General features: G+C 36.8%; 2 protein-coding genes across 2 annotated transcripts in view; one reads left to right on the forward strand and one right to left on the reverse strand.

Annotated features, from left to right (window-relative positions):
* LOC149790611 (inositol-trisphosphate 3-kinase homolog) overlaps positions 1-9386 on the reverse strand; it is a 105243-nt gene extending 95857 nt beyond the window's left edge. The window contains exons 1-2 of the mRNA XM_089972722.1: positions 9168-9386; positions 5335-5759 (exon numbers count right to left, since the gene is read on the reverse strand). Coding sequence (XP_089828848.1) covers positions 5335-5379 — 45 coding nt within the window. The 5' untranslated portion in view covers positions 5380-5759; positions 9168-9386. The remainder of the gene's footprint in view (positions 1-5334; positions 5760-9167) is intronic.
* A 58-nt stretch (positions 9387-9444) lies between these two features.
* LOC149790612 (DNA primase small subunit-like) overlaps positions 9445-27269 on the forward strand; it is an 80341-nt gene continuing 62516 nt past the window's right edge. The window contains exons 1-2 of the mRNA XM_089972720.1: positions 9445-9620; positions 17646-17803. Of these exons, the coding sequence (XP_089828846.1) occupies positions 9506-9620; positions 17646-17803 (273 nt within the window). The 5' untranslated portion in view covers positions 9445-9505. The remainder of the gene's footprint in view (positions 9621-17645; positions 17804-27269) is intronic.

Here is a 27269-nt window from a genome sequence, read left to right on the forward strand (position 1 = left end):
AATTTTCATCTGTCAGTGCAATATGCAATTGGTATAATATCCATCTGTCAGTGCAATATGCAACTGGTATAATATCCATCTGTCAGTGCATTATGCAATTGGTATAATATCCACCTGTCAGTGCATTATGCAGTTGGTATAATTTTCAGGTCAGTGCATTATGCAGTTGGTACAACTTTCATCTATCATTTAATGGATAAGCACCCCACTGGACTAATTTTGCTTCATGACACGGGTTTTGGATTATGACTCTTTCTGTTGCCCAGCTTTAATTTCAAATTGTCCTGAGCTCCTGGGCAATTTATGTTTTACTGTCACAACTGCAGGCTGTTTATTCAATTCTTATAACTTTAAGCAAGCAGTGCATATCCTGATCTGTGGGTAGAGTATGCAATGACCAAGTTAATTCTATTATGTTTTACACTTGGATGGATAAACACAACATATACAATATTTTTTATTTGACTCATGTAATAAATTAGCCCCAATGCACCACAGCATTCCCTTACAATAAGGACCTTCTTTATAATAATATTCTTGTTAAAATTGGTTTCTAAATTTGTCCAGTTGCCCAAGACTAGTAAATTTCATGTCAGAACAGTAGCTTCCAAAAGTTCCATAGTTCGAGGCAAGTAAATTTCAATATGTGTCCAACATTGTTTTGTGGCAAGGACTTGTGAAGATTCAGCAGTAAATCTACTAGTCCTTCTGGCAAAAAGAAATGTATATTAAAATCTATACATATGTAAGGTGTGTATGGTTACAGGCAGTATACTCCATAGCTTCCACAGACATTGTTATAGTAAGGGATTACTGTATAAGGCAGTGTCACTATAAGGTATTATACCCAATGGACTGCGTTATAGTAAGGGATTACTGTATAAGGCAGTGTCACTATAAGGTAATATACCCAATGACTCCAATGGAATGTGTTATAGTAAGGGATTACTGTATAAAGCAGTATCACTATAAGGCAATATACTCCATGACTCCAATGGACTGCGTTATAGTAAGGGATTGCTATATTACTGTATAAGGCAGTGTCACTATAAGGTAATATACCCAATGACTCCAATGGAATGTGTTATAGTAAGGGATTACTTTATAAGGCAGTATCACTATAAGGCAATATACCCCATGACTTCAATGGACTGCGTCATAGTAAGGGATTACTGTATAAGGCAGTGTCACTACAAGGCAATATACCCCATGACTCCAATGGACTGCATTATAGTAAGGGATTACTGTATAAAGCAGTGTCACTATAAGGCAATATACCCCATGACTCCAATGGACTGCATTATAGTAAGGGATTACTTTATAAGGCAGTATCACTATAAGGCAATATACTCCATGACTCCAATGGACTGCGTTATAGTACGGGATTACTGTATAAAGCAGTGTCACTATAAGGCAATATACCCCATGACTCCAATGGACTGCGTTATAGTAAGGGATTACTGTATAAAGCAGTATCACTATAAGGCAATATACTCCATGACTCCAATGGACTGTGTTATAGTAAGGGATTACTGTATTACTGTATAAGGCAGTGTCACTATAAGGCAATATACCCCATGACTCCAATGGACTGCATTATAGTAAGGGATTACTGTATAAAGCAGTATCCCTATAAGGCAATATACTCAATGACTTCAATGGACTGCATTATAGTAAGGGATTACTGTATAAGGCAGTGTCACTATAAGGCAATATACCCCATGACTCCAATGGACTGCAGTATAATAAGGGATTACTATATAAGGCATTGTCACTATAAGGCAATATACCCCATGACTCCAATGGACTGCATTATAGTAAGGGATTACTGTATAAAGCAGTGTCACTATAAGGCAATATACCCCATGACTCCAATGGACTGCATTATAATCAGGAAATACTGCACTTCTTCCATGACAAGATCAGGGTGACAGTATGGTGACAGCATAACAAATTTGTCAAAAGAAGGAAGTGAGCTTCTTATCAGAGTTTTTTGCCATATACTCAGTAAATTTGCTTGGTAAATATTTGCTAAACATGTTGCAAGAATGGGGATAGACTTATCACTAAGCATAGTGTCATCAACAGGTCAATACATCACATATGAGATAATGTTTATTACATGATTTAGACAAATTTAGCAGTGTCTTCCTTAATAAAAGTCTATATTTAAAGAAGCTATAGTTATTTATGATATTATAAACATTCTACAGATTAAGGCTTTTGATATCTGAAAGCTATCGTCATATCCTGTGTCATTCAAATTTCTATATAGCATGTAATTGTAAAATTGAACAGAATTAAAAGCGTAAGAATAACATTCACCCTGATCAGCTTTTGGATAATGCACTTGCATATAAGGGTCTATGCTGTATGGCTTATTTCTAACATAGACCTAGATCTTCTGTTTCTTTATACATACTTTATGTGAAGTTCTAGATCTATATGGAATTACAAAATGGGGATCATTCAACATTTCCTTGGCATATATATCTCAGGCCATGTACATGTACTGAATTTAAGCAACTCAATAATAAAATGTGCGATCAACCAATACTAGTATTTTACTGGCAACCATCCAAAAATTGTTTTAATTAATGAAGGAATTCATATGTCTGAAAGTCACTATAAAAATGGGTACATGTCAGCTTTCAACAAGTGCCACATGTATATATGATGGAGAAACAAATTCCTTTCAGGGTTCACACTAAATGGTGATTCAGGCAAAATAGTCACCTTAGAGCAGGGGTCTCAACCTCAAACCACAATGAAGGCCACATGTGGACACTTTTGATGACCCAAGGGCCGCAGCATAGTGTGTTTGAGACCTCTGCCTTAGAGCTTGTCATTTCACCAAACATGCCCAAAAAGCAAAGTTTACTTGACACTGCGTTGATTTCATGACATTATCCCCATTCCATTTTGTCGCAATACAATATACTGATAATCAAAGTAAACACTGACAAAGTTCACTTCACACTGCAGACGTTGACAGTATCTATTTTCACTTCAAAGAGAAAGATATAATAAGTAACTTCATGTTCTGTAGTTAATGTTTGTGCTAATTTGCAAAATATCAGAAATTACTTTGCTATCTATTAATTTCAAGCCAAAATGTACACATAATAAGGGTTCATTTCAGGCTGCGTCATTGTGTCAATAACTGAACTGAGTACATCCCAAGAATAGCTGGCACAAGGCAATATGGCACCCTGTGCAATTCTGACATTTGTTACCACCCCCTTCAAAAACACGTAAAAATCCCACCAGTAAATTTGCCTTATTCTATCAGAAATACTCTTGATTGTCTGGTTTTTGTTTCACTTTAGTTGGACTTATTAATCTTTGCAATAAATATTAAGTTTTCCAGCATACAATATACATACTTTATATCAGCTGTTTTTTTAATCAAACAAAAGCGTTGCCTGATGCAATTTCCTTGCAAATGAAAACATTTGATCTGTGGACATGGGTTCTTGAGCAGTTAAGGAAATATGAGAAAACCATATTTAAGTTTGACTCAAAAATTACTGATTTAGAGCGTACAATGATAAAAAAAAGTGAAAGCTATTGCATAAATTAACAAATCCATGATGCAGGTGCCTCTCATAAAGATATATGTTTGAATTTCTTTAAATAAACAAGATACAGATAAGGGTAGTTGCAATCTCCATTTTTTCAATATGAGTACACTTTATAACTTGTAGTGGCCAAAGGAGCCTATATTTTTTTCACTATGACTATACCTTTTGACTTGTAGTGACCAAAGGACCCACTTTTTTTCAATATTACTACACTTTTTGACTTTTAGTGACCAAAGGATCCACTTTTTTAACATGACAACACTTTTTGACTTGCAGTGACAAAGGACTGACTTTTTTCAATATTACTATAATTTTTTACCTGTAGTGACCAAAGATCCACTTTTTTTCAATATGACTAAACTTTTGGACTTGTAGTGACCAAAGGATCCACCTTTTTTCAATATGACTACAGTTTTTGACTTGTAGTGACCAAAGGATCCACTTTTTCAATATGATTACAGTTTTTGACTTGTAGTGACCAAAGGATCCACCTTTTTTCAATATGACTACAGTTTTTGACCTGTAGTGATAAAGGATCCACTTTTTTATATTTCTGGAATGAGATTAAGATTGTTTTGGATTTAATGTCATTTTTCATGGCGTCAAATGGGGCCAACAGGTAGCGCTAATTAATATATAGTTGAATGATCCTTATATATCCTGACAATTTTCTCTGACAATAAAGGCATAATTAATATGCACAGTCTCTTGTTCATTTTCGAAGTCATCATTATTAAGATCTTCATGATGATAGACCCAACATAAAAAAAAAAAATGGCTTCAAGAGTGGCGGCAAGGTCAGACAATCTGACACAATATACCCGATTATTATGCCTGGATTCTGCTTACTTTAAAAGTCCTCTAGATCTAACAACAAGCTCACATTCCAATTTTGATCAAATGCAATGGTAATAAGCTTTGCCATTCACATGCAATATACATGGTTCATGCTAATAGCAGTGCAAGGTCTTGATGAAATAACCACACATTCCAAGTTCTACCAAATATGGCATCCAGTGTGATAACAAATTCAGCCAATGAAATCCATGACTGCATCACTAATATATGTGGATCTCACTTATTACTAAATCAATCCAAGATCTTGGTGACACAATCCCAAGTTGATCATAAAGGGATCAAAAATGTAATTTCCAGAGTGGCAACAAGCCAATCAGAAGCAAAATCAACTCATAACAAGCCAATCAGATGCACAACCAACTAATAATAAGCCAAGCAGATGCATGACCAACTCATAACAAGCCAAGCAGATGCAAGACCAACTCATAACAAGCCAAGCAGATACAAGACCAACTCATAACAAGCCAATCAGAAGCAAGACCAACTCATAACAAGCCAATCAGATGCAAGACCAACTCACAGCTGTGTATGCATCTAGCTCTTTACATAACAAGTACAAGTGCCTGAGGATATACATGAAAACATACAAGACTGACCAAAATCAGACCAGAAACAGTGTCCTAAGTGGTTCCAAACTTGGCTAATCAGATGCGAGATCAGGGCTTGAAAAATTTTCAGTTGGCTACTTCTTCTGCAGGGCAAGTGACTTGGAGTTTTTCCTTTTCTTCCAACTTTTATCATCCTATCCTGTACATGACAGAATTATGGCCATTGTTAATAAGATCCATCAATTACATGCAAGATCACCTCTAGATTGTATTGCCTGGTCTGGTTGGGCTAAGGAATTGTTACTTTGGTTTTATACAGTGTTAAAAACAGTAAGTGAACTTACCTCTGCAAATAGTATAGGAGGAAACAGGGTAGTCTCAAAACTCATTCTTAGTTTTTTTAAGTCCAACTCTTCTTTTCTCTAACTTTCTGCTATATAGATGAAATAACGGTAATCAGTACTTGTGTTTCAAACTTTCTTTGAGTACTTGCCATAACATCTTTGAATGACTTTTGATACAAGCCCTTTTCGACTGTCGGTGATTAGATTTTACAATCTTTCCCTTCTAGCATTACTATAAGCACTCTATCCACATGGCTTAACAGAATTATCATAATCTGACCAACCCATAAAATGATTAAATGATGCAATATTTCCACCAGTGGTCAAATCATTAAGCAAAGTGCCTACAGTTACATCAGTTTGTGTACAAAGGAATTCCAAACACAATCACTTCTGTCAATCTTGATTCATGATAATTACCAAACCTGGAAAAGAAAGAAAAAGTTGTTAAATGTAATCATGCAAAAACTAGTTGTGCAGTTTTAATTAAATTCCAGATTTGCTGAATGGCAGAAAATGTTTTTCTTTGTCATTTAGTTGGATATAGGGATCTTCCAGTGCTGAAAATAAATCCAGTTCTTATGTCAAGCTCCCACTTTCAAATCTACCAAGAAACATCCCTGAAGCAGGTACATGTAAGTGAGCTAGTAATCACAGAGAAGTAAATACATGTAGGCAGGTGGATACAGAAAGGTGGGATGATGAGCAGATAGTAAATTTAAGTAGTAAGAATATTAAAAAATGTTTATGATCATACAAATTTTGTATAAATTAAAAATTAATATTAATTTGAGACACTGCTAAAAGTTTTCATGTTATAACCTCTCTGGGAAATGCTGATAACTTTGCCTCAGGTAAAAATTTGTATAATATTAGCCAATATTCTCTTTATAAGCTGATTCTGTTATGAGAGAAATTACAAAGAAGAACAAATAATTTTAGGCATAAATATTTTAATATTTGAGAAAGTCTGTTATTTTTAAAACATTGTTTCATCACTGTAATTCTATGCTCAAATGCATCTTTCTAAGTTTCTGCGTCACTCAGACACATCGGCTGTTCAATTTCCTATTACAGTTCCCCAAAGTCATCACTGAGGTAGCTGATTTAGACTGGCCTGGGTGGGTATTAAACCTGCAATTATAGGATTATGAACCCAATGCTCCAACAACTGAACTAAAGAGGCTTCCTCTCTCAGTTATTATAGCTATTACCCACACTTCTATCATTTTTCACATACATTTAATGAGACGAGAGCCCTTGTTCACTATAAGACATGATTTCTAAACATTAGAGTGGGTATCTCTTTCTTATCATGAGAGTGGGTATCTCTTTCTTGTTGTTAGAGTGGATATCTCCTCCTTATCATTAGAGTGGGTATCTCCTCCTTATCATTAGACTGGATATCTCCTTCTTATCATCAGAGTCGATATCTCCTTCCTATCATTAGAGTGGGTATCTCCTTCTTATCATTAGAGTGGGCATCTCCTCCTTATCACGAGAGTGGGTATATCCTTCTTGTCATTAGAGTGGGTATCTCCTTCTTATCATTAGAGTGGGTATCTCCTTCTTATCATTAGAGTGGGTAACTCCTTCTTGTCATTAGAGTGGGTATCTCCTTCTTATCATTAGACTGGATATCTCCTTCTTATCACTAGACTGGATATCTCCTTCTTATCATTAGAGACAGATGTAGCTCTACAATGATACCAAATAATCTGGAAGTTCTAGTTGCATTACAAAATACAGAGGGAAAAACCTAAAGTTTTGGACCCGATTTTTTCCACCCCAAATTCGCTCATGGCCGGAAACCGATTTTGTGTCCAGATTTTAGACTTTTTGGTCTCAGATCTAAGGCAGACCAGTATGAACTAAAAACAGACAGATGAACCTAAGTTATTTTTACTTTGTCACTATAAATTATGGGGACATAATTTATATTTTCAATTTTACAAACCCTGATGGCTTTTACTCTTTTTTGTTACTTATTTCAAGACCACAGAGTCATAACAATCGTTTGTAAAGGCCAGATCAAAACAATAACCACAAATTAGAACTAGCATATTCACTGCAGGACACAGTACTCAATCTAAATTGATACATATCACCAGAGAAAACTACTGCAAAAGTGGTTATTAAATGATCTGTACTTACAGGACACATGGTACTAATGATATGGAAAAATGGGAACCAGCCTGGAAATGGGTGAACATTAAATAGAGTATTTATGGATTTGGTTGACTAGGATTGGTTAATAATATAAGTTATGTTTTAGGAAAAAGAATCTTTTGAGAGCTTATCCTAGTTGTAAGTGAAAAACAATAGATATATTGTTTTATTGATGGAATTTCTGTCCTTTAACAGTCTTGAGTTTGGAATACTCATTAATAAAATTAGCACCTAACTCTTTGGTGCAGAATTGAAAGCACATGTTTCAAACACATGCAGGTTCAGAAAATGCCACAACCCATATCCTTTCCTCTACACAGAAGCTGACATCTGATAAATATAGGTTTGATCATTAGCACTCAAACATTTTAACTTATTGAATTGTTAATATCATGGTGTTTGCATAGGTTTACTAGGGGAACTGAATTAGTCCTAAATAGTACATGGGGAACAAGTTTGGAATGTCTCCATTTATATATTAAAATAAACTAGCACAGATTCAGCAAGGGGGCTGATTCCAAACTGCATGAGTTAAAGTCAACTTGTTAATTATTAGAAGGGAAGGGGTATTGTCAATAATTTCCTTTTTCTTTGGCAGAAAAGTCCATATGTGTCTGCAACAATCTGCAGCAGTACAATGTGAATGGAATTGGTTGTCTATCCCCTTACTCAGACTTGTCCTAGACATGAATTTCCTTGGATAATGAAACTGCACTATGTCTTCTTCTTTTTTGAAGATAACACCATATGCCTTCCACAATTAAGTGAAGGCATGAAATTTGTAATAAAATGTTTTAAACCATTCATGCAATGCAAAACAAAGGAGTCCTGTACCTGGTCAAATTGAGCAGCCAATAATGATCGAAAAGGATGAATAAAAATCCCTGACAATAACAGGAAGTCTGTTTATAATTTTTTTCTTCAACTTCTTAATGATGAGAATGCCACATGAACTGATGTCTGTATGCTAGAAATGCAATCAATCCATCAACACATAAAAATGACACCATGCTACCAAAGATTAAAATACCATAAAATTGACATTTATACTGAAAATGTATCTTACTGCATTATGAATTGCATTGATATGCAGCAGAGATGTATAAATCAGCTGGAAATGCATCTGAGAGTTGAGGATATATTTTAATAAAAATAAGCCAATCGCAAACTGATATAATTATGGTGTATGTTTAAATGAACAAATCTAGTAATATTTTTTTTAAGACGGCGAGTATACCTGAAAATAAAACTGTAAAACTGGAACAATATGATCAGTTCAACGTGTTTAGAAGTAACGTTTTCCCAATGTTACACAAATAACTGATTAACATACCTTATTTCTCTGTGTATTTTCCGGCAGTATTTGTTTTAATGACAAGAATGCTGTTTATCTATATATATATGTGTGTGTGTGTGTGTGTGTGTTTGTGTGTGTGTGTGTGAGCCGTCGATAGGTGGTGCTATGCAGAAAATACCGAATCTTCGAATATTGTGATACCATAGCAAAAGGATAAATTTGTAAAAGTCTGAAGTCACAAAACTTTAAATTACGCTACCTACCTTCAAAATGAAAATATATTAAATAGGATTATTGTTTTCACAATTACTCAAATATTGTCATATATAAAGATTTCTTCTAAAAAAAATCACGTTCCATTCCTTACCAAACAGTTGACTCAGTAAAGGCGAGATTGGAATCCAACCTCCCGTCTTCTGCTACACTCCACATCAAATTGGGATTTTAGGTGAATACCTCTCTTTCTGAGATTACTTACAACCAAGTATGATTAAAAACTGATAACAAATACTGTCAATTATATTAAGGCCGTCACAAATGATTATAGCGTTCGTGAACGATAACCTGAATTTGATTGGTGTACTACTCAACAGTCAGGTGCGTGCGGGATTATCTTCTCGGAAATATTGCATTCGGAACGTAAAATTGATATCCGGTTCCGATTGGCGCCAATTATTATGTAAAGTCGAACGATACAAAAATAAAATGACCGATGGGAAGAATTCATACGATGCAGCAAGTTTGCCGGATTTGCTGCCGATTTATTATAAAAGACTATTTCCATACATCCCATACTATCGATGGCTTAATTATGGAGGGGGTAAGGTCACGACTAAAGGCTATTTTCATTTCTAAATCCCGAAAAGTTTAGTTTTGATTTGTGGGCACTGACAAGCCGTTTTGATACTAAGATGGCAATTATTGATATCAATGATATGGTACTATGGTACTTAAGGAAAAAAAGAAAAACTAATGCAATTTTCATTTTGAAAGCTTACAGCTATGAAAAGTTATAAGTGAATGAACATGCCTACCGTCATAAAAACATTAACAAATGTCGAAATGTTCACTGTACTTAGCATTCACACACCATCCCGATTGTTTGTACCCCTATATGATAATACGGATTTTAAAAACAAGGGCTTCATTGATATAAAAATTGCACAAAACTTATAAGCTGTAACCTGATAGTCGCCGGGGGTTCCATACAATTACGTAAGGCACATTTTTGTTTGTTTTGATGTCGACTAACAGTGTAGTCAGATTTTCAGAAATATCACACACAACAGGCAACCAATAAGGACGCTTTTATACAAAGTAAAGTTATAATGTTTTTGTGAGACTTTACTTACCCTGATGCCTTTTCTCTAATAAATTATAATTTTCACAAAAGAAATGGACCTGTTTTCAAGTTTCATTGGCCAACATTACAGTTGGCTGGAAAGACGGGAATGCTGAAATCAGGTTAAGTTGAAATATTATTCTTTAACAAAACGAATAAAAATATATTATGCCAATTGGAACTGTAAGCAACATTTTGTCTCATTCAAGAAACATATACCTCACTTGAACCTACTTAAACATACTTTGGCATACCTCGACTACCCTTGCATTGCAACAAATTCAAATGTAATGTCAACAGAACATGAAAATGTGTCCATTTGCTAGTGTAATATTTTCATTCTGTCGGGATAAAGACAGCACAGTAAGTATATTAATTACACAAATTAGTGGAACAGTGTCACTTTAGGCTGCCAAGTGTGTGAGGTATTCAGGAAGGTTTGATTACTCATTCGGATGTCAACCAACATCGGAACACGCTATACAAGGCCATTATTTGGGTTGTAAGACATAGCACTAAAACAGAAACATGTGCTGTGTCTTACACTGTAGGACTAAAATACAATGTGAACTTGGGGGTTTTGAATCAAACTGGAGGTTGTTGTTTTTTTTAAAGTAGGAATCCGTCATCTCACACACTAATAACGTTATGTCGCATTTGATTATAATAATAATAATGAGGACTTTGTATAGCGCCAAATCTTTAGAAGCTCTAAGCGCTTTACATTAGACAACACCTATAAGATAAGAAGCATTATAATATTATTACAAAACAAACAACATGAAATCAGAAAAACTAAAAAAAATAAAAAAACATGCTGAGAATATTTCAGGTAGGAAACATTTATTAGGTCTTTAAGTTTGTTCTTGCAGTCGAAATAAGTGAGTTTTGAGAGTCAAGTTACACCCCTCTGTAATATATTGGAGATGAACTGATTGCTACCAATGTTTATCGTTGCATTAACCTTTATTAATTAAACTAGTTTTCTAATTAGGTTTTTAGAGATCTCGGAAATGCTTAATTATGCATATTTGGATGCCAGTTTTTGAATTAGAACGCAGAAAGTCACTGAGGCGGGAGTCCTCCATACGCATGTAATAGGTGTGCAGAAAAATTCAAAGACTTGCCAGTCCTGCTTCAGCTACCTGCTTTGTGGGAAAATGTGTTGATCAGTTAGCTGTGCTGATATTTACAATGACAGAATTCAGTGACTGAAAGACCCCTTGATACATACATGTTGCCATTTTATAAGAGTCGATAAAAAAGAACATGACACAATAGCTGGGCAGCAAGTTCAAAGGCTTTGACTGGCTGGGGGGTAGGAAAATGTACTGATATTTATAGTGATTAAATTCAGAGGCAAAAAGACCCAGAGATGTAAATGTGGTCATTTATAAAAGTACACAAAGTAACACATAGTTAGAAAGATAAAGACAAATCTGTAACTGAATCATATATGTCTTAAATTCTGGGTCAGCATCATGACAAATCTGGTTAACTGACTTGGATTCTTCTTAAATACTAATTCAGCATCATTTAGATATGGTATGGTCCTTAATTAAGTAAGGGTTAGCCCATCATATTCTGTATGTAAGGAAAATGGGTGTTGCATGTACTATATTATATATACACCTTTCCCTCGATAACACGTGCACATCGAGGTCCAAAAACATCGACTGTACTATAAGTGAGACACGAGTTATTGAGGGACCTATGAGAAAAAGCCAAAACCAATAAAGTGATCGACGTAAAGGCAAAAGGGGAGTGGGTGGATTGGCAGGTTATAGTGTTGAATACTCAATTTACAATCGTGCTGAGATTAACTGAATAAATATCTCTTTATAACAGCGTACTTTATTATTTTCTCATAGAGCAACATTAATTTCAGGATAAATTACAGTGTATTAGGAGATCATCAAAAACATTCCACATGGTTTCCGTTCGCTTAACATGTGCACCACTTCACACATTGTGTACTCCGTCACTAATTTGTGTGTTGAATTGGATACATTCTAGTTTTATTATTTGATCCAAATTAGACCGGGTTTTTAATACAAAAGATTGACACTCTTTTCAAGAAATATTTTCGATCAAACAAACAATATATAGATTTGATTGTGGTAGAAGTAAAATTAAAAAAAATCACAAGGGTTAATCATTACCAACATGAATTTAATGGGTTTACAGATTTAAAACAACGTAAATTTGAACACGATAATACTTGCCATTTGTGACATGCTTGACATGTACAATGCTGTCAGGCGTTTCTGCACACTTAAGGTTTCTGTTCTCCAATATTGAAGCAAAACGTATACCGAATTCGAGCTATTGATAAAAATAAAATACAGCAGTGCTTACCATTTGAAAAGAGGCAATTGTCACCAGAATATTCTGTTCAAAATAATATTAATTTTGGATACAGGGGATGTTTTCTTGACTAGCAATACGTTGGCCTTTTCTGCGCACAGCATTGAAAAGATCGGGCTATAGAAATGAAATACATTAATTTGGACTGTTTCTGTCAGCAGTTCAGTTGAGTATTTAGGTCAGGTTTATATTATTTTTACAAAATTAAGGTAAAAATGCCAATAAATGGCAAGAGATATTAAGCAAATTAAACCAATCTTGTAAAGAAGTTAGTAAAGTTCAATGTTTTGTTAAAATCATAAGCTGTTGTGTGGAAGAGAAACAACAATGAATAGGATGTAATGTGTTTACAACGTCTTATGGATGGTGAAAAAATTACTAAAGAATTTAGAAACCGACTATACACTGGGCAATTTCTTGAGAATTATGTTCTAGCGGCAAGTTGACACGTAGTATGGCAGTCTATTTTGTATGTGTGGGACAACTTCTTGTAAAATTGGAAACTTGGATTAAAATGCAGTATTGTTTTAAGGTATACATTTCCCTCTTTTATATAATGTATTTATTTGTATGGTTCTAAAAGATACCTAGTAAATCCGATTTTCTGGGTTACCGGTTCAAGAAGGTCATGGGGTGGGTCTTCATGTTGACATTTACAAATCACATTTTCATATGCATTTCGAGTCGAAATGCGGGATATTTTTGTACACTTTATGAATATCACTTTCCTTAATTAAATTACGATCGTTGTTTCTGGATACAAAATGGATTTTTGAACAAAAATAACACGTGATTCAAAGTTTACAGAAATGACTTATCATTGCGCAGAATTAGCCGACATGGTGGTAACTTCACATTTTGAAAAAAATCAGTTATTTTTTGTTACTCCTTGATTTCTCTGCTGCCAGGAAAAATTCCACATATCTCGACTGTATGATCTTTACATAGTCAACATTTTGTATCTCCAGCCACCGTACAAAAATGTGAAACAATTTTCGATTGGTCAAATAAAATGAATTTTGATAACGGTAGTGACCACAAGAACTTATGCTCAGATTTGCATGCCTTTGAATTTTTTCTTTGTATCTCCCTTGCTTGATTTGCTACAAAAGACATATTCAAGGTGATAAAATAACTTTTTAATGCAACAAACACTTCCCCAAGTTGTTGATCAAAACGAAGCCGGCATGCAATTAGGTTCTCACAGAAGTACTCACGGGTTTCGATGTGACAGTTGATTGACTCTTTTCATGTTTTCATAGAACAGAATATATTGCGATTATAATGTTTACACTGAAACGGAATTAAAGGATTAGAATGTGACTTTCACATGGCAAGACATTTAACTGGTGTTGGTTTCATTCTCTATTGTCACCTGTTAGCATTTACCACAAGTTTTCATTGATTGCTATTTCACCAGACTGTTGATAACTATTGATCATAAAATACTTACATAATTTATAATATCTTATTTAGAACTTGCAGATTTCACAATATGGATTCTATATTTACGGGCATTAATCACCATTTTCGATGATAAAATGAGCGATATATCAAGGTTTAATTTACCAATACTTATTGTAATTTTTTCACATTCAGCATATTTTAAAGATATTAAAAATATATTTTCTTTTGGGAAAAATCGGGAGCCACGCCAGACACCTCGTTATAAGTGGCATCACAAGTTGTCGAGGGAGTGGTGTAGATGGCTTGAAAGAGAATAAATATATATACCAGATATAGAGGTAGAAATATGTAATAGTGAGAGAACAGAAGTGAGTGGTGGATAAAAGAACTTCCTAAATTGTAGTGACATATCAAAAGACCATGTAGCTAGACTTGTTTAAAAAAATTGGAGAGGGGACAGCATTAGATTACAGATATATAGATATAAAGAATTGTTCCAAGGTGACATCATAGTTTATCATATACCACTGTGTTCCGTCACCGATAAGGTGATATGGATCACCGATAAGGTGATATGGACAATACAAGATCCTGTGTCAGACAAAAAGAACTCATCAAGTTTGGTGTTTTATCTCTTTCAACGGATGAATACAAGACTTCCTCCATTTTATTCATTTGTTTTGTTTTAGAAATATTAAAACTAGACACTGCAAATACTGGCTGCACATAACGTAGTATTTGCTGAAATGATCCTTCTAGAAAACCAGAAAAGGAAAGTCAGTGTGCTTGTTTACATCAAGAGTTTCTTCTGCAACATTAATAAGTTGACAGTGTTTGAGGACCCCTTAGCATAAATTGGGTTGGAAATTGTAAATCGGTTTTTTAAATGACCAAGTTTTGTACATTTTTTGTATCCTTGATACTTTTTAGTTTTGAAATTGTAGTGTCAAATTAAGTCTTACTTGTCCATTTTGCTTGTGATCTCAATCAAGCTATACTAAGGCAGATTTAGTGTTGAATACAAGCATCTATATGATTGAGATCTGCTGCAGATTTGGAGAAACTTTCCAGGGGTTTCAATATTCTTGTTTCTCAGAGGGATATAATAAACTGATCCATTGATCAGCCATAACCGTTTTCTTTATGGTAAGATTATCTGCTATGGTTGATATTATAGAACAAGAGGAAAGCTTTGTTGTTCTGACATCGACTAAAGACATCATACAAACTTGTGACATGGAAATAGTCAGCACCACATCTACAGCACGTGGAACTGCAGGCTGACAAAAAGAGAAGAAAAGGAGGCGGAATTCCAAGACACATGGGTTTCCTAATGAAAATGGTCTCATAGGTTAACTTATGTCCTTAAATACTGCAACTTTGGCTTGATACTGTCTTGATACAACAAATGTGATCATACCACAGAAATATCCTAGGGACTAGTGATGGGAATCAATCAGAATTTCATAATTGAGAATCTATTCCACTTAACCAACTGATAATTGATTATAATTGGTTCCTAAAAGACATTGTCCCCCTTGATTCCTCCACCCACCCAAAGGTATATAGGTGGAGTGCCTTTGCCTGTTAAGAAAATTTCTTGTCAGCATGTCTGCGTTGGTCGAGCACAACTCGAACCCATGTGGACAGAGATGAGATGGCAGTTATTGGTAAAGATGAGTGCTTGGGACCACTTGGTCACCTGTGGCAATGGCCACATTCAGAACAGATAAAATTGGTTTGTTTTTATTTTGAGCAAATGATTTTATAAATTTGTGAAGAAAGAAGTATTGCATATTTATACAAAATTGTATAAACCTTTTGGACTGAAATACTCTGCGACTATTTTCCATTGTACATTGACCTTGGAAATTAAGTCACACTGAATTTGCCGATGTTTCAACAATGATGTCTTCTGGTACATGCCACCATGCCAGATGGGTGATTAACACTCATTCTTTTAGTCAAAAGAGGGTTTTTTGTAAAATATTCTGAATTGGATAAAAACAAAATAAATAACTTTTTTTCATATCTCTCACCAACATTTGGTTGACAACCTTTCTCTGTGTGTGTTTATATATATATATATATATATATATACATGTGTGTTTGTGTGTGTGTGTGTGTCTTGTCTTCATTTTTGTAAACCAGATATTCTGATATTTTATTGCTACAGTGATAGAATTTAAAGGCCTATGTCTATATTTTTTAATTTTGTAACTTATTTACATTAGCTTATTTTATATACAAATTTCTATTCTGTTTTGAATGTATAGTATACTTTTGTTTCTTCCTGGTGGTGGGTGGAGTAGATATAGACTACCTCCTCTCCTTCATCTCTGTATGTCCTGACAGAGTTGATGTGGTGTTAGGCAGAAAATATCTCTACACACTGCTTTGACATGGAGTCACATCCAGCAATCATTGCAGAAGTTGAGATGGTTTTGATAAAATGGGCATTGTTTATTGTTTATGATCCCTGGAATCGTGCATTAAAAAGTATCAGAGAATCTCAGATTTACTTACATACATCGCTATCTCTCTTGGGACCTATTTGCTTTGGTTTTTTTTATATTGGAAAGATCATTTGTCTGCTGATTTTAACAAAGATAAATTATGATATAATCAGATTTTATATAATATTTACATAATGCCAATGCATAATGAACTTTTTTTTATATTAATAAATTAAAATTAATTCTGATTTCTGTTGCAGTCCATACGATTAATTTTTTTAAAATAATTAAGCAAAAAAAATCAGTGATATTGTACTTCCTAATGTGGAAAGAATGATAAACATAAAAAAATGATAATAAAATGATCGTTTCAAGTTTAATGCATTCATTGTGTTATGTGTTACCATATCCACTGCATTTCTCTTGTGCTGTGTATTGGCTCAGCTCTGCACCAGAGGTAGGCAAGATATGGCCTATGGGCCTGGATCCAGCCTGTGACCTGGTTTTATCTATTACTTTACATCATAGTGCGTGGCTTTAAAAATTGCTTATCCAGCCCATGCTCTGATGGAAGTTCCCCTTGCCTGCTTTAAACCTTTGGCCTTGTTTTGAACCTGTCAATAATGTAGACAACATTTGCATGGGATTATGAAAAGGAACCCAACAGGTCCTACAAAACATGAAAACCTAATCCTGGAAGTAGGTTCCGACTCAAAGGTAGCGATATTTTGGTGTTTTTCCATTTGGCAGAGCTTATTATGTTATAATGTCTGTTCTTCCATCTGTTACCAGTTTCTTTCTACATATTATTTCAAGTTGCCTGTCATCTATAGTTACTGAACTTTGTGGGTAACTATATATAGGGTAAGGCAAAATCCCTATCTATCATAATTAACTTAAATATCCCACCCTTCCAATTTTCTGGACACCACAATTTAGAATTTTTAATCTTGTGAAAGTCCAGTCAGATGTGTCTATAAATAAACATAGATGTTGGTCCAGTTCGTGAAGTTAGTTTTATCAAGGAAATAAGTTCTTAAAGGAAATTAACATTTGTGCGCACATCTGAAAAGTCCTCTAAGGTGGTTGGCAGATGTCAACATCACATGGGTGAATGCAATCCTAATGTTTGCTTTTATTCAAGTAGTTTTAGGGAAAATTTTTTTGCATATACATGTAATTTGTTTCAGTAAATATGTTGTCTCTTTGCTAAAATAGTATTATCAAGAGATAATATGTTATATTTGACCTTTGCTTGTGTTCTCTCTTGCAGCCTTTAAGAATTACTTCACCCATCGTGAGTTCTCCTTCACCCTGAAAGATGATGTGTACATTCGATACCAGTCCTTCTCAGATCAGCAAGACCTTGAGAAGGAAATTCAGAAAAGATGTCCCTACAAGATCGATATTGGTGCAGTTTTCACACATAGGGTAACTTAATCTAGATGCTTCTACAAGATTATGATCACAAGCCACAGGTGACAATCTCATAGGCTCCTATGTCTGTGACTGCCTGTGCTGGAACTTCTCATTTTGGACAAGTACACAGAAACAAAAATGTCCTAATCAGCATAATGTCATTAGCCAAGGTTCCAATTTGTTAACCCTATCTACACGTGGGCAGATTGATCAGATATTTCAGTGCTTTGTTCTAGCGACATCTGTTGGATGTCATGAGTTGTCTCCCTTATTATGTAATACCAACTAACCAATAGCTTGTAACAACGGTGCATTGTACATGGGCTGCAAATGGTGGAGGCACATTCAGACATGATTTACCTCCATTTTAAAGTGGAATTCCCCTTTTCTTCTGACTTGAATCAGTTTTTTTCTTGATATAGTCTGTTTTTTATATCGTCTCCGATCTGGTTTTTAAAAAACGGTCTGTCCCAATGACCCTTGTAAATTATTCGTTCCATATATTAGTTAGCACACGACTCTCTTAAAGAGTATTCTGATTGGTCAAAGGTTTAAATTCATCCAATGAATCTTCATGTAATGGAAACTGATGGCAATGGAAAGAAGAAGCATGCTTGCAAAACATGATGTCCCAAGTTGTTGAGACCATGACATGAAACATTTAGATAAAGGTTTAAAAAAAGGTATGGGACTGGCTGGAGCGAAAAGTTGACGGAAATTTAGTTGGTCAGTTTTTAAGAAATCTAAAAGCTAGAGGACTGGCATTTTGTGACCTCTGCAAGAAAGATCTGAATTACTGTAATCGCGGTTGGAAGTTTGAAACAGCACCTTCAAAAGAAGCTGTATATGGAAAAATTGAAGCTCATAAGGCATCTGGAAAATTAATTTACTATAAGGAGAAAGATTTCTTGCATGACAGAACAGATGAAGGCCTCTGTCAGAATATGTGCACTGCATGTTGCTAATACAAGCACCAGCTTGAAAGGAAAAAGGCTCTCATTGAGAAGGAAAAGAAACAATTGCACATTGAGCCAATAAAGTCAGTGGTGACAAAAAGGAAGGCTAAAGGAATCTTTGCCAAAGCCGCAAAAAGAGCTTGATTGGCATATCAACAGGCTGTGTCCATTGGAGAAAAAGACAAGTGAATGTATGGGATTATTTGTATATAGTTGATGTACTTGGGTGTTTATTTTACAAATTTGTTATGAAAAGAGAGAAATATATTATATTTGCTGCAAAAATTGAGAAATTATTGTGACTTAATTACGACATGAACACTGACATGCACATGAAATAACGTCAGCATCAAGAGTATTGGAGAAAAATTCATGTGACTATAAATATTGTGAAATTATTGGAGTCAGTTTCAACATTTTTGGTAAGTTTATTAGTTTTTCAAATTATTGTTATTGTGGGATTTAACGCCATTTTTCAACACACGATAGGCTATACATGGCGGCCAGTATTAATGGTGGAGGGAAAACCCCGGAACGAACCACCGACCCACGAGAAGCTACTGGCAAGCTTTCTCACATACCCACATTGGCTGAATCTGAGACTCGAACCGGTGCAGACAGAGATGAGATGGCAGTGATCCGTAACGGAGAGCGCTTTAGACCACTTGGCCACTCGGGGCCCCTGTTTTTCAAATGACTGTTTTGGTTTATTTTATGATCATAGGTTGCACCAGGAGCAGTTTTTTATGAGTGTAAATTGCGTTTTTGGACGGGGTCTTCATCCCCCTTAATCGGGGGCACTGCCTCTCAAGACCCTGTTGGGGGAGGACCCCCAACCCTTCCTTAAAATCTTTCTGCTTTTTTTTTTATGGAAGACCAAAATCATGTCTGCACATTGACTTCAAAAGGATACTTTGTAACTTTAACAGCGAAAGTATGATAGCTTACAGGAGAAAAGCCATTACAGATGTATCTGACTTAAAGGCCATACTTGTACAAACACGAACAGACGGTAGAAAATTGATTATGTAGGAGTTGTGTGCTCCCTGTGTTGCAATCATGTAGGAACTGTGTTAAAATTTTAACAACTTGATTTTGATTGGATGTGTTAGCCGACCAATTCATCCAATTAAATTCACAGATCAGAAGCACTGAAATATCTGATCAATATGCCAAGATGAGGATAAGATTAATATATTGGAACCTTGGCTGGTTTTCTATACATCAAAGTGCCAGTTTTATCAATTGATAAGTGACTGTTTGAAAGAGAAACTTTGATTGGTTGTTTCAGACAGCATGAAAGGTCATGTTGAGTCACAGTTTGAAAATTGGACTTGTGCTTGCAGTGATTGGTCAAGCAGGTTTATGCATTTTAAACAAAATTTAGCACGGGCAGCTTTGTGGGATAAAGCAGCATTGGATTCTCGCATATGGCACGTGATGATGCTACAAGGTCGATGTTGGTGCAGTTTTTGATAATCTTTGAAGACAAGTATAAACATTAAATACAGCTGAAATTGACTCTTCTGTGTCATTTCAACTGCAGAAGAAATTGCTGATTATATTTTAATTAGAAACCCTAATGTACATTATTCTTTACAAATGTACGATTTGATTCAAGTTGTAAATGTAGTTGTAAGAAATTTATGGAAATTTGAAAGAAATTATCTCAGTGATTGCTGGAGGAGAGCTATCTTGGCCTCCACATTAGCTTAGCAAAGAACTTGTCCCATCAATGGATCGCTAGAGAAGATATATTCAACTTATTAGCAGAGTAAAATCTTGTCCCAATGATGAATTGTTAGGCAGAGCCATCTCATGCATTTTTCTTGTACACGAAAATTTTCTTTCTTAAAAGTATGAAAGTAGTGTGTACAAATTTTATTATCATTTTGGGGAAGAAATATGTATGAATTTTAATACAAAATGATCAATGCATGGCTCTTGCAATTTCATATGCATGTATTTTTCCTATACATGGAATACATTTTTCTTCTTAAAAGTACGAAACAGAACTTGTAAAAAGCTTATTTGCTGATCCGTGTGAAATGCAGTTTGCAAGCAATGTCAACATTTGATGCATTTGGGGCCCACTGAAGTTCAAAGCTGCTAACTAAATTGAAAAATAGTGGAATTACTCTTTTATTTTAGCCTGCCTCATCAACGATCCAACTCAAAAATGACTTTAAAATAAATAAAGATGACAAGGAAAAATTAAGATAACATTTTCCCAACTGGTATGCTAAACAGGGAAAGGTACAAATGGTGAAAATAAGTGCACTGCGTTAGTGGACCCTTAAACCTCATTAATCAAATCGACTTGTGCTGAATGGATAATTAAAATTCTCTAAAGAAATGTGTCAAAGATCAGACCTAATTTTCCATGGCTTTGAGAAAGATGGACTCATTTAATTCAACAGTTTCATGATTATTTACCAACAAACATTTGTGTAAATCAGACTCGATGACACTGTTGATTCTGTGATTTTGCCTGAAAATTAGTGCAGTGTATATACATAGTGTTTCATTGGCAATTGTGCTTGAAGCAGTGTATATACAATGTTTCATTAGTAATTGTGTTTCAAGCAGTGTATATACAAGGTGTTTCACTAGTAATTGTGCTTCAGGCAGTGTATATATATATAGTGTTTCATTAGTAATTGTGCCTCAGGCTGTGTATATACATAATGTTTCATTAGTGATTGTGCTTCAAGCAGTGTGTATACATAGTATTTCATTAGTAAATGTGCTTCAAGCAGTGTGTATACATAGTGTTTCATTAGTAATTGTAGCCGATGGGCCTAAAAAAACCCATGGTGACTTAGGAGCTTGCCTATCTTTGCATGCAAAGCCAGTTTCGGCAGACTGGGCGGAAGAAATCAGCTGAGTGATCCAACGGCCACAAAGGCGAATATGCAAACGTTTTGTGGAGAGCGCAGGATATGACAAGGCACAGAAGACGTCATAGCCATCCAATGCAGCCGAAGTAGTCCCCAGCCGTGATGAATCTTCGTACCACTGAGTTCTAACTACCAAGGCCGAGAGAGTGAGGCTGTCTCTGTGCAAAGGCTGTTTCACTTTAATCTCCTTCACGCACAGGTTATGTTGTGCACCTATCATTCATCCTCATCATCACACTCATTGTTCCTTACATGCACCTACCAAAGTCCTACGGCGATGGGCGACTGGCGACGCAACAGGTGGAGATGACCACTGGGAGTTGTAGTCAGAGACCTGCACATAGGCGGCCCTTGGACAAGTGGTCATTTTGCTCTGCACCCAGGGCAGCAGAACAGTTCAGCAGCATCAAGGGGCGACTGAGCAGACCTTTTCAGGATGGCGCTGCTCACCCTGAATAGGGAGAGGCCTAGAAAAGGTGGCCTAAGGAAAAGCTTGCCCTAAAATATTTGGCCAGCATGCCGCGGCTGGCAAGATCATCCATATCCGCGGTCGAAATAATCAAAGAAGAAAACTTATTATTTGAGCATGGAACATCCGTACTCTCATGGACAAAGAGAACGTAGCAAGACCACACAGGAGAACAGCTCTAGTTGCTCATGAGCTTTCATGCTACAATATTGACATTGCAGCCTTGAGTGAAACCAGGTTTGCAGAGGAGGGTTCTCTTACTGAGCTAGCAAGCGGCTACACATTCTTCTGGAAAGGAAAAGCCCAAAATGAGGACAGGATCCATGGAGTTGGCCTGGTTATCAAATCATGTCTTCTGAAGCAGCTTCCGGAAATGCCTATTGGTATCAATGAGAGGCTAATGAAATTGCAAATACCTATCAGCTACAAACGCCATGCAACAATCATCAGTGCCATCGCCCCTACCCTATCGAGTCCAGCAGAAGCCATTGAGCAGTTCTATACCGACCTCAGCTCTGTACTTCGCTCAGTTCCAGCTGACGACAAGATCATACTACTGGGGGACTTCAATGCCCATGTTGGCTGTGATTATGGTCGATGGAAAGGTGTGCTTGGCAAACACGGTGTCGGCAGAATGAACAACAACAGCCTGCTCCTACTCAGCAAATTCGCAGAATTTAACGTCCTAATCACAAATTCAATGTTCAGAATGGCGAACAAACACAAGAACACCTGGATGCACCCCAGATCTCGCCAGTGGCACTTAATCAACTATGTAATAGTCCGCCAGCGTGATGCCAAGGATGTCGTCATCACCAAGGCCATGCGAGGAGCAGAATGCTGGACAGACCACAGACTTGTCCGAACTTCCCTACAGCTGCACATTGCCCCTCATCACCTAAGACGTCCTAAACTTGTGCGCACAGCCTTCAACATTGTCAAACTCCAGCAGTCTTCCACCAAGCTCAATTTCCAGAAGAGACTAGATGACAAGCTGTCAACAAACGGACCGATATGTGGAAATGCCTCCGAAAAATGGAACAAGCTCAGGGACACGATAAGAGAAACAGCTATGGCGACCCTGGGCCCAAAGAAGCGAATCCATCAAGATTGGTTCGACGAGAACAAAGAAGCCATTGAAGATCTGCTTGCCAGAAAGAACAAAGCATTCATGGACTGGCAGAATGACACAAACTCCATCAACAAAAAAGACCGCTTCAAATTCTATCAAGCTGAGACTCAGAGGGAAATCTGCAAGATGCATGACCATTGGTGGGAAAAGAAAGCTGATGAAGTGCAAAGCTATGCTGACACTAACAACTCCAAAGAGTTCTATAACGCCATCGGGTCAGTCTTCAGCCACGCAAAGTCCAGCTCTGCGCCCTTGCTTGCTGCAGATGGCATTACACTAATAAAGGACAAGAATGGCATTAAGGAAAGATGGAAAGAACACTTTAGTCAGCTCCTAAACATGCCCTCATTGGTCAGCCAATCTGTTCTTGACCAAATACCCCAGCAGCCAACGCACGACCAACTGGATATTCCATCAATGATGGAGGAGTTGAGGAGGGCCATTAAACAAATTAACTGTGGCAGGGCACCTGGAAAGGATGGTATCCCAGTGGAGGTGTACAAGGCTCTCAGTGAACAGACTCTGGAGGCATTCCACGATGTGCTAATCAGCATCTGGACGGAAGAAGAGATGCCAAACAACCTCAGGGATGCATCAATCATGACCGTCTATAAAAATAAAGGCACACGTGTGGACTGCAGTAACTACAGAGGCATCTCCCTGCTGTCCATAGCTGGCAAAATACTTGCTCGCATCAACCTCAACAGGCTTATTGCAGCAGTGTCAGAAGATAACCTCCCCAAGTCTCTGTGGTTTTCGCCCAGACGGCAGCACCATTGAAATGATCTTCGCAGTGAGACAAGTCCAAGAGAAGTGCCTTGAGCAGAACATGAATCTGTATGCTGTCTTCGTGGACCTGACAAAGGCTTTTGATACAGTCAACAGAGACGCACTGTGGGTAGTACTCAAGAAACTTGGTTAGTTTACCAACCTCATTCGGCTCCTTCACGTTGACATGACTGGAGAGATTCTCTCAGACGGTGAACCCTCTGAGAAATTCCCAATATCTAATGGTGTCAAACAGGGCTGTGTACTTGCTCCGATACTCTTCAACCTCTTCTTCGCACAGGTACTGTTCCATGCCATCCATGACCTTGACATTAGCATCTACATTAGGTATCGCCTGGATGGATCAGTGTTTGATCTCCGTCGCCTAGCTGCAAAAACAAAGACGCTAGAAAGACTCATCATCGAAGCACTCTTTGCAGATGACTGTGCCCTCATGGCCCATGAAGAGACTCAGCTACAGGCAACATGGACAGATTCTCTGAAGCCTCCAACTTATTTGGACTCACAATCAGCCTAGGAAAGACAGAAGTCCTCTTCCAGCCCGCCCCAACCACTGTCCCCTCACAACCCTGTATCACCATTGGCGACACGCAGCTGAAGAATGTGGACAGTTTCAAATACCTTGGCAGCACAATATCTAGTGACGGCTCCCTGGACAAAGAAATCACTGCGAGGATCCAAAAAGCCAGTCAAGTACTCGGACGACTTCGAACCAAGGTTTTGCAGCACAAGGACATACGCCTGTCAACAAAGATGAAAGTGTACAGTGCAGTTGTCCTCACATCTCTCTTGTATGGCTGTGAAACGTGGACACTCTACCAAAGACATATCAGTCAGTTGGAACAATTCCACCAGCGCTCCCTGAGATCCATTATGCGGATCAAGTGGCAGGACTGAATCACCAACCAGGAAGTCCTTGACAGAGCCAACACAACAAGCATCGAAGCCAAACTAATCCAGGCCCAGCTTCGTTGGACTGGCCATGTCATCTGCATGGATCAAAGCAGAATCCGAAAGCAGTTGTTCTATGGCAAGCTAGCCCAGGGAAACTGAAACCAAGGCCGCCCTTATAAGAGGTACAAAGACAACCTCAAGATGAACATCAAATGGACAGACCTCTAACCCCGCCAGCCCGAGCTCGCTGCCTTAGACACAAGCCATTGGAGAGCGCTGACCAGAAAAGCCTTTTCCACCTTTGAGGATGACCGCCGCCAGCGTGTTGCTGCAGCTCAGGAGAGACATCACAGAACTGTATCACAAATACCACCAACCACCGGTGTCCCATGCCTCACCTGCAACTGCCTGTGTGCATCGGAATTTGGACTCAGGAGCCACATGCGCGTCCACTGTTGAATGAGATCGCACAACTTGTCTTCCTCGACTCGAGAGACTACCATTAGTAATTGTGTTTCAGGCAGCGCATATACATAGTGTTTCATTATTAATTGTGCTTGAAGCAGTGTATATACATAGTGTTTCATTAGTAATTGTGCTTCAAGCAGTGTCTATACGAGGTGTTTCACTAATAACTGTGCTTCAGGCAGTGTATATACATAGTTTTTCATTAGTAATTGTGCTTCAGGCAGTGTATACAGTTTTTCATTAGTAATTGTGCTTCATCAGTGTATCCCCCAGGGGTGTAAAATTGAGGGTTAAAAAGAAACCTTGGTGTCAGAACTGGGGGTCAAATAAACAATGTGGAGGTCAAAAATGTACTGACAAATTTTCATATGACTCGTACTTTTTCAGCTTGAAATATGATATTGCAACTTGCACAACATACTCTTTCTCTCTAAACATACAAATAAATCAACATGCGCAATTAACAAACAAATGCATTGTCCATTCAAAGAATAATTTTATTCATTTTTCTTTTAAAGTCGTACTTTTAACAGTCTCCTTATAATCAATATGAAGCAATATTATAGCCCAACACATTACATACAAGCCAATACAAAAAGCCAAATAAATCTTTTTGACAAAATGGCAATCAAATTACTGCCTTTCATAAAATGTGTACTATCATAGATTTCATTGTACTTTGTCCTATAACACATTTATCCAAATATCAAGGAGGATAATGATTCATCTTCTTTCTAATAAGTTACACTTGAACTTTAAGATCTATCTTTTATTGCAGCAAAGTTAAAAACCAACAAAATCTGCAATGACCTGCTGACTTTGTAATCCATATAATACATTTGTCTCTGCAAGTTTACTGATTTCTTTGTTGTGAAAGAATGTCTTGGGTTATAATGTGTTCTCCAGATATCTTGAGGCTAACAAGGGCAGATTTTTTAAAATTCTAAAACCCTGTCAAGAAAGGATTATCCACTTTTGCAGTCTTTGCAATCACGCAATCATAAGTCACACCGGTAATCCTAATGTATGAATACTGTGTTCCAGGAGATGTGGGGAAGCTACTCCGTCATAACATTGCCTATGCTAGTCTGGTTCATTGTTTCGAATGTTCCCTGCGTTGCACTCTGCTATACGAATAGAGGAGCGCAAGGCAATGAACAAACAAAGCGGGGAACCAGTCATTGCATATGCTCAAAGTATATACGATGCTGTCTGTCGTCCAATGCATTGGGTATTAAATAAATCCTGATCACATGAAAATCCTTTGCGTAAGAAAAAACAACGCACGGCAACAAAATGTGTGCGTCAGTTTTCTCCAGCATGCGTCCCTGACGCACAAATTTGCGTAAAGGGAAACACTGTTCATACAATGTATATGCAGTTTTTCATTAGTAATTGTTCTTCAAGCAGTGTATATACATAGTGTTTCATTTGTAATTGTGCTTCAAGCAGTGTTTACATTGTGTTTCATTAGTAATTGTGCTTCAAGCAGTGTATATTCAGTTTTTCATTATTAATTGTGATTCATGCAGTGTATATGCAGTTTATCATTAGTAATTGTGCTTCAAGCAGTGTATATACAAAGTTTTTCATTAGTAATTGTGCTTCCGGTAGTGTATGTGCAGTTTTTCATTATTAATTGTGCTTCATGCAATGTATATAGTTTTTCATTATTAATTGTTCATCAAGCAGTGTATATACAGTGTTTCATTAGTAATTGTGCTTCAAGCAGTGTATATGTAGTGTTTCATTAGTAATTGAACTTCAAGCAGTGTATCCATAGTGTTTCATTCGTAATTGTGCTTCAAGCAGTGTATAAACGTAGTGTTTCAGGCAGCATTTTTACACGTAGTTTACAGGCTTGTTTATT

Source organism: Sinohyriopsis cumingii, chromosome 10 (assembly GCF_028554795.1).
Source record: "Sinohyriopsis cumingii isolate HCF-2022 chromosome 10, ASM2855479v2, whole genome shotgun sequence".
Lineage (NCBI taxonomy): Eukaryota > Metazoa > Mollusca > Bivalvia > Unionida > Unionidae > Sinohyriopsis > Sinohyriopsis cumingii.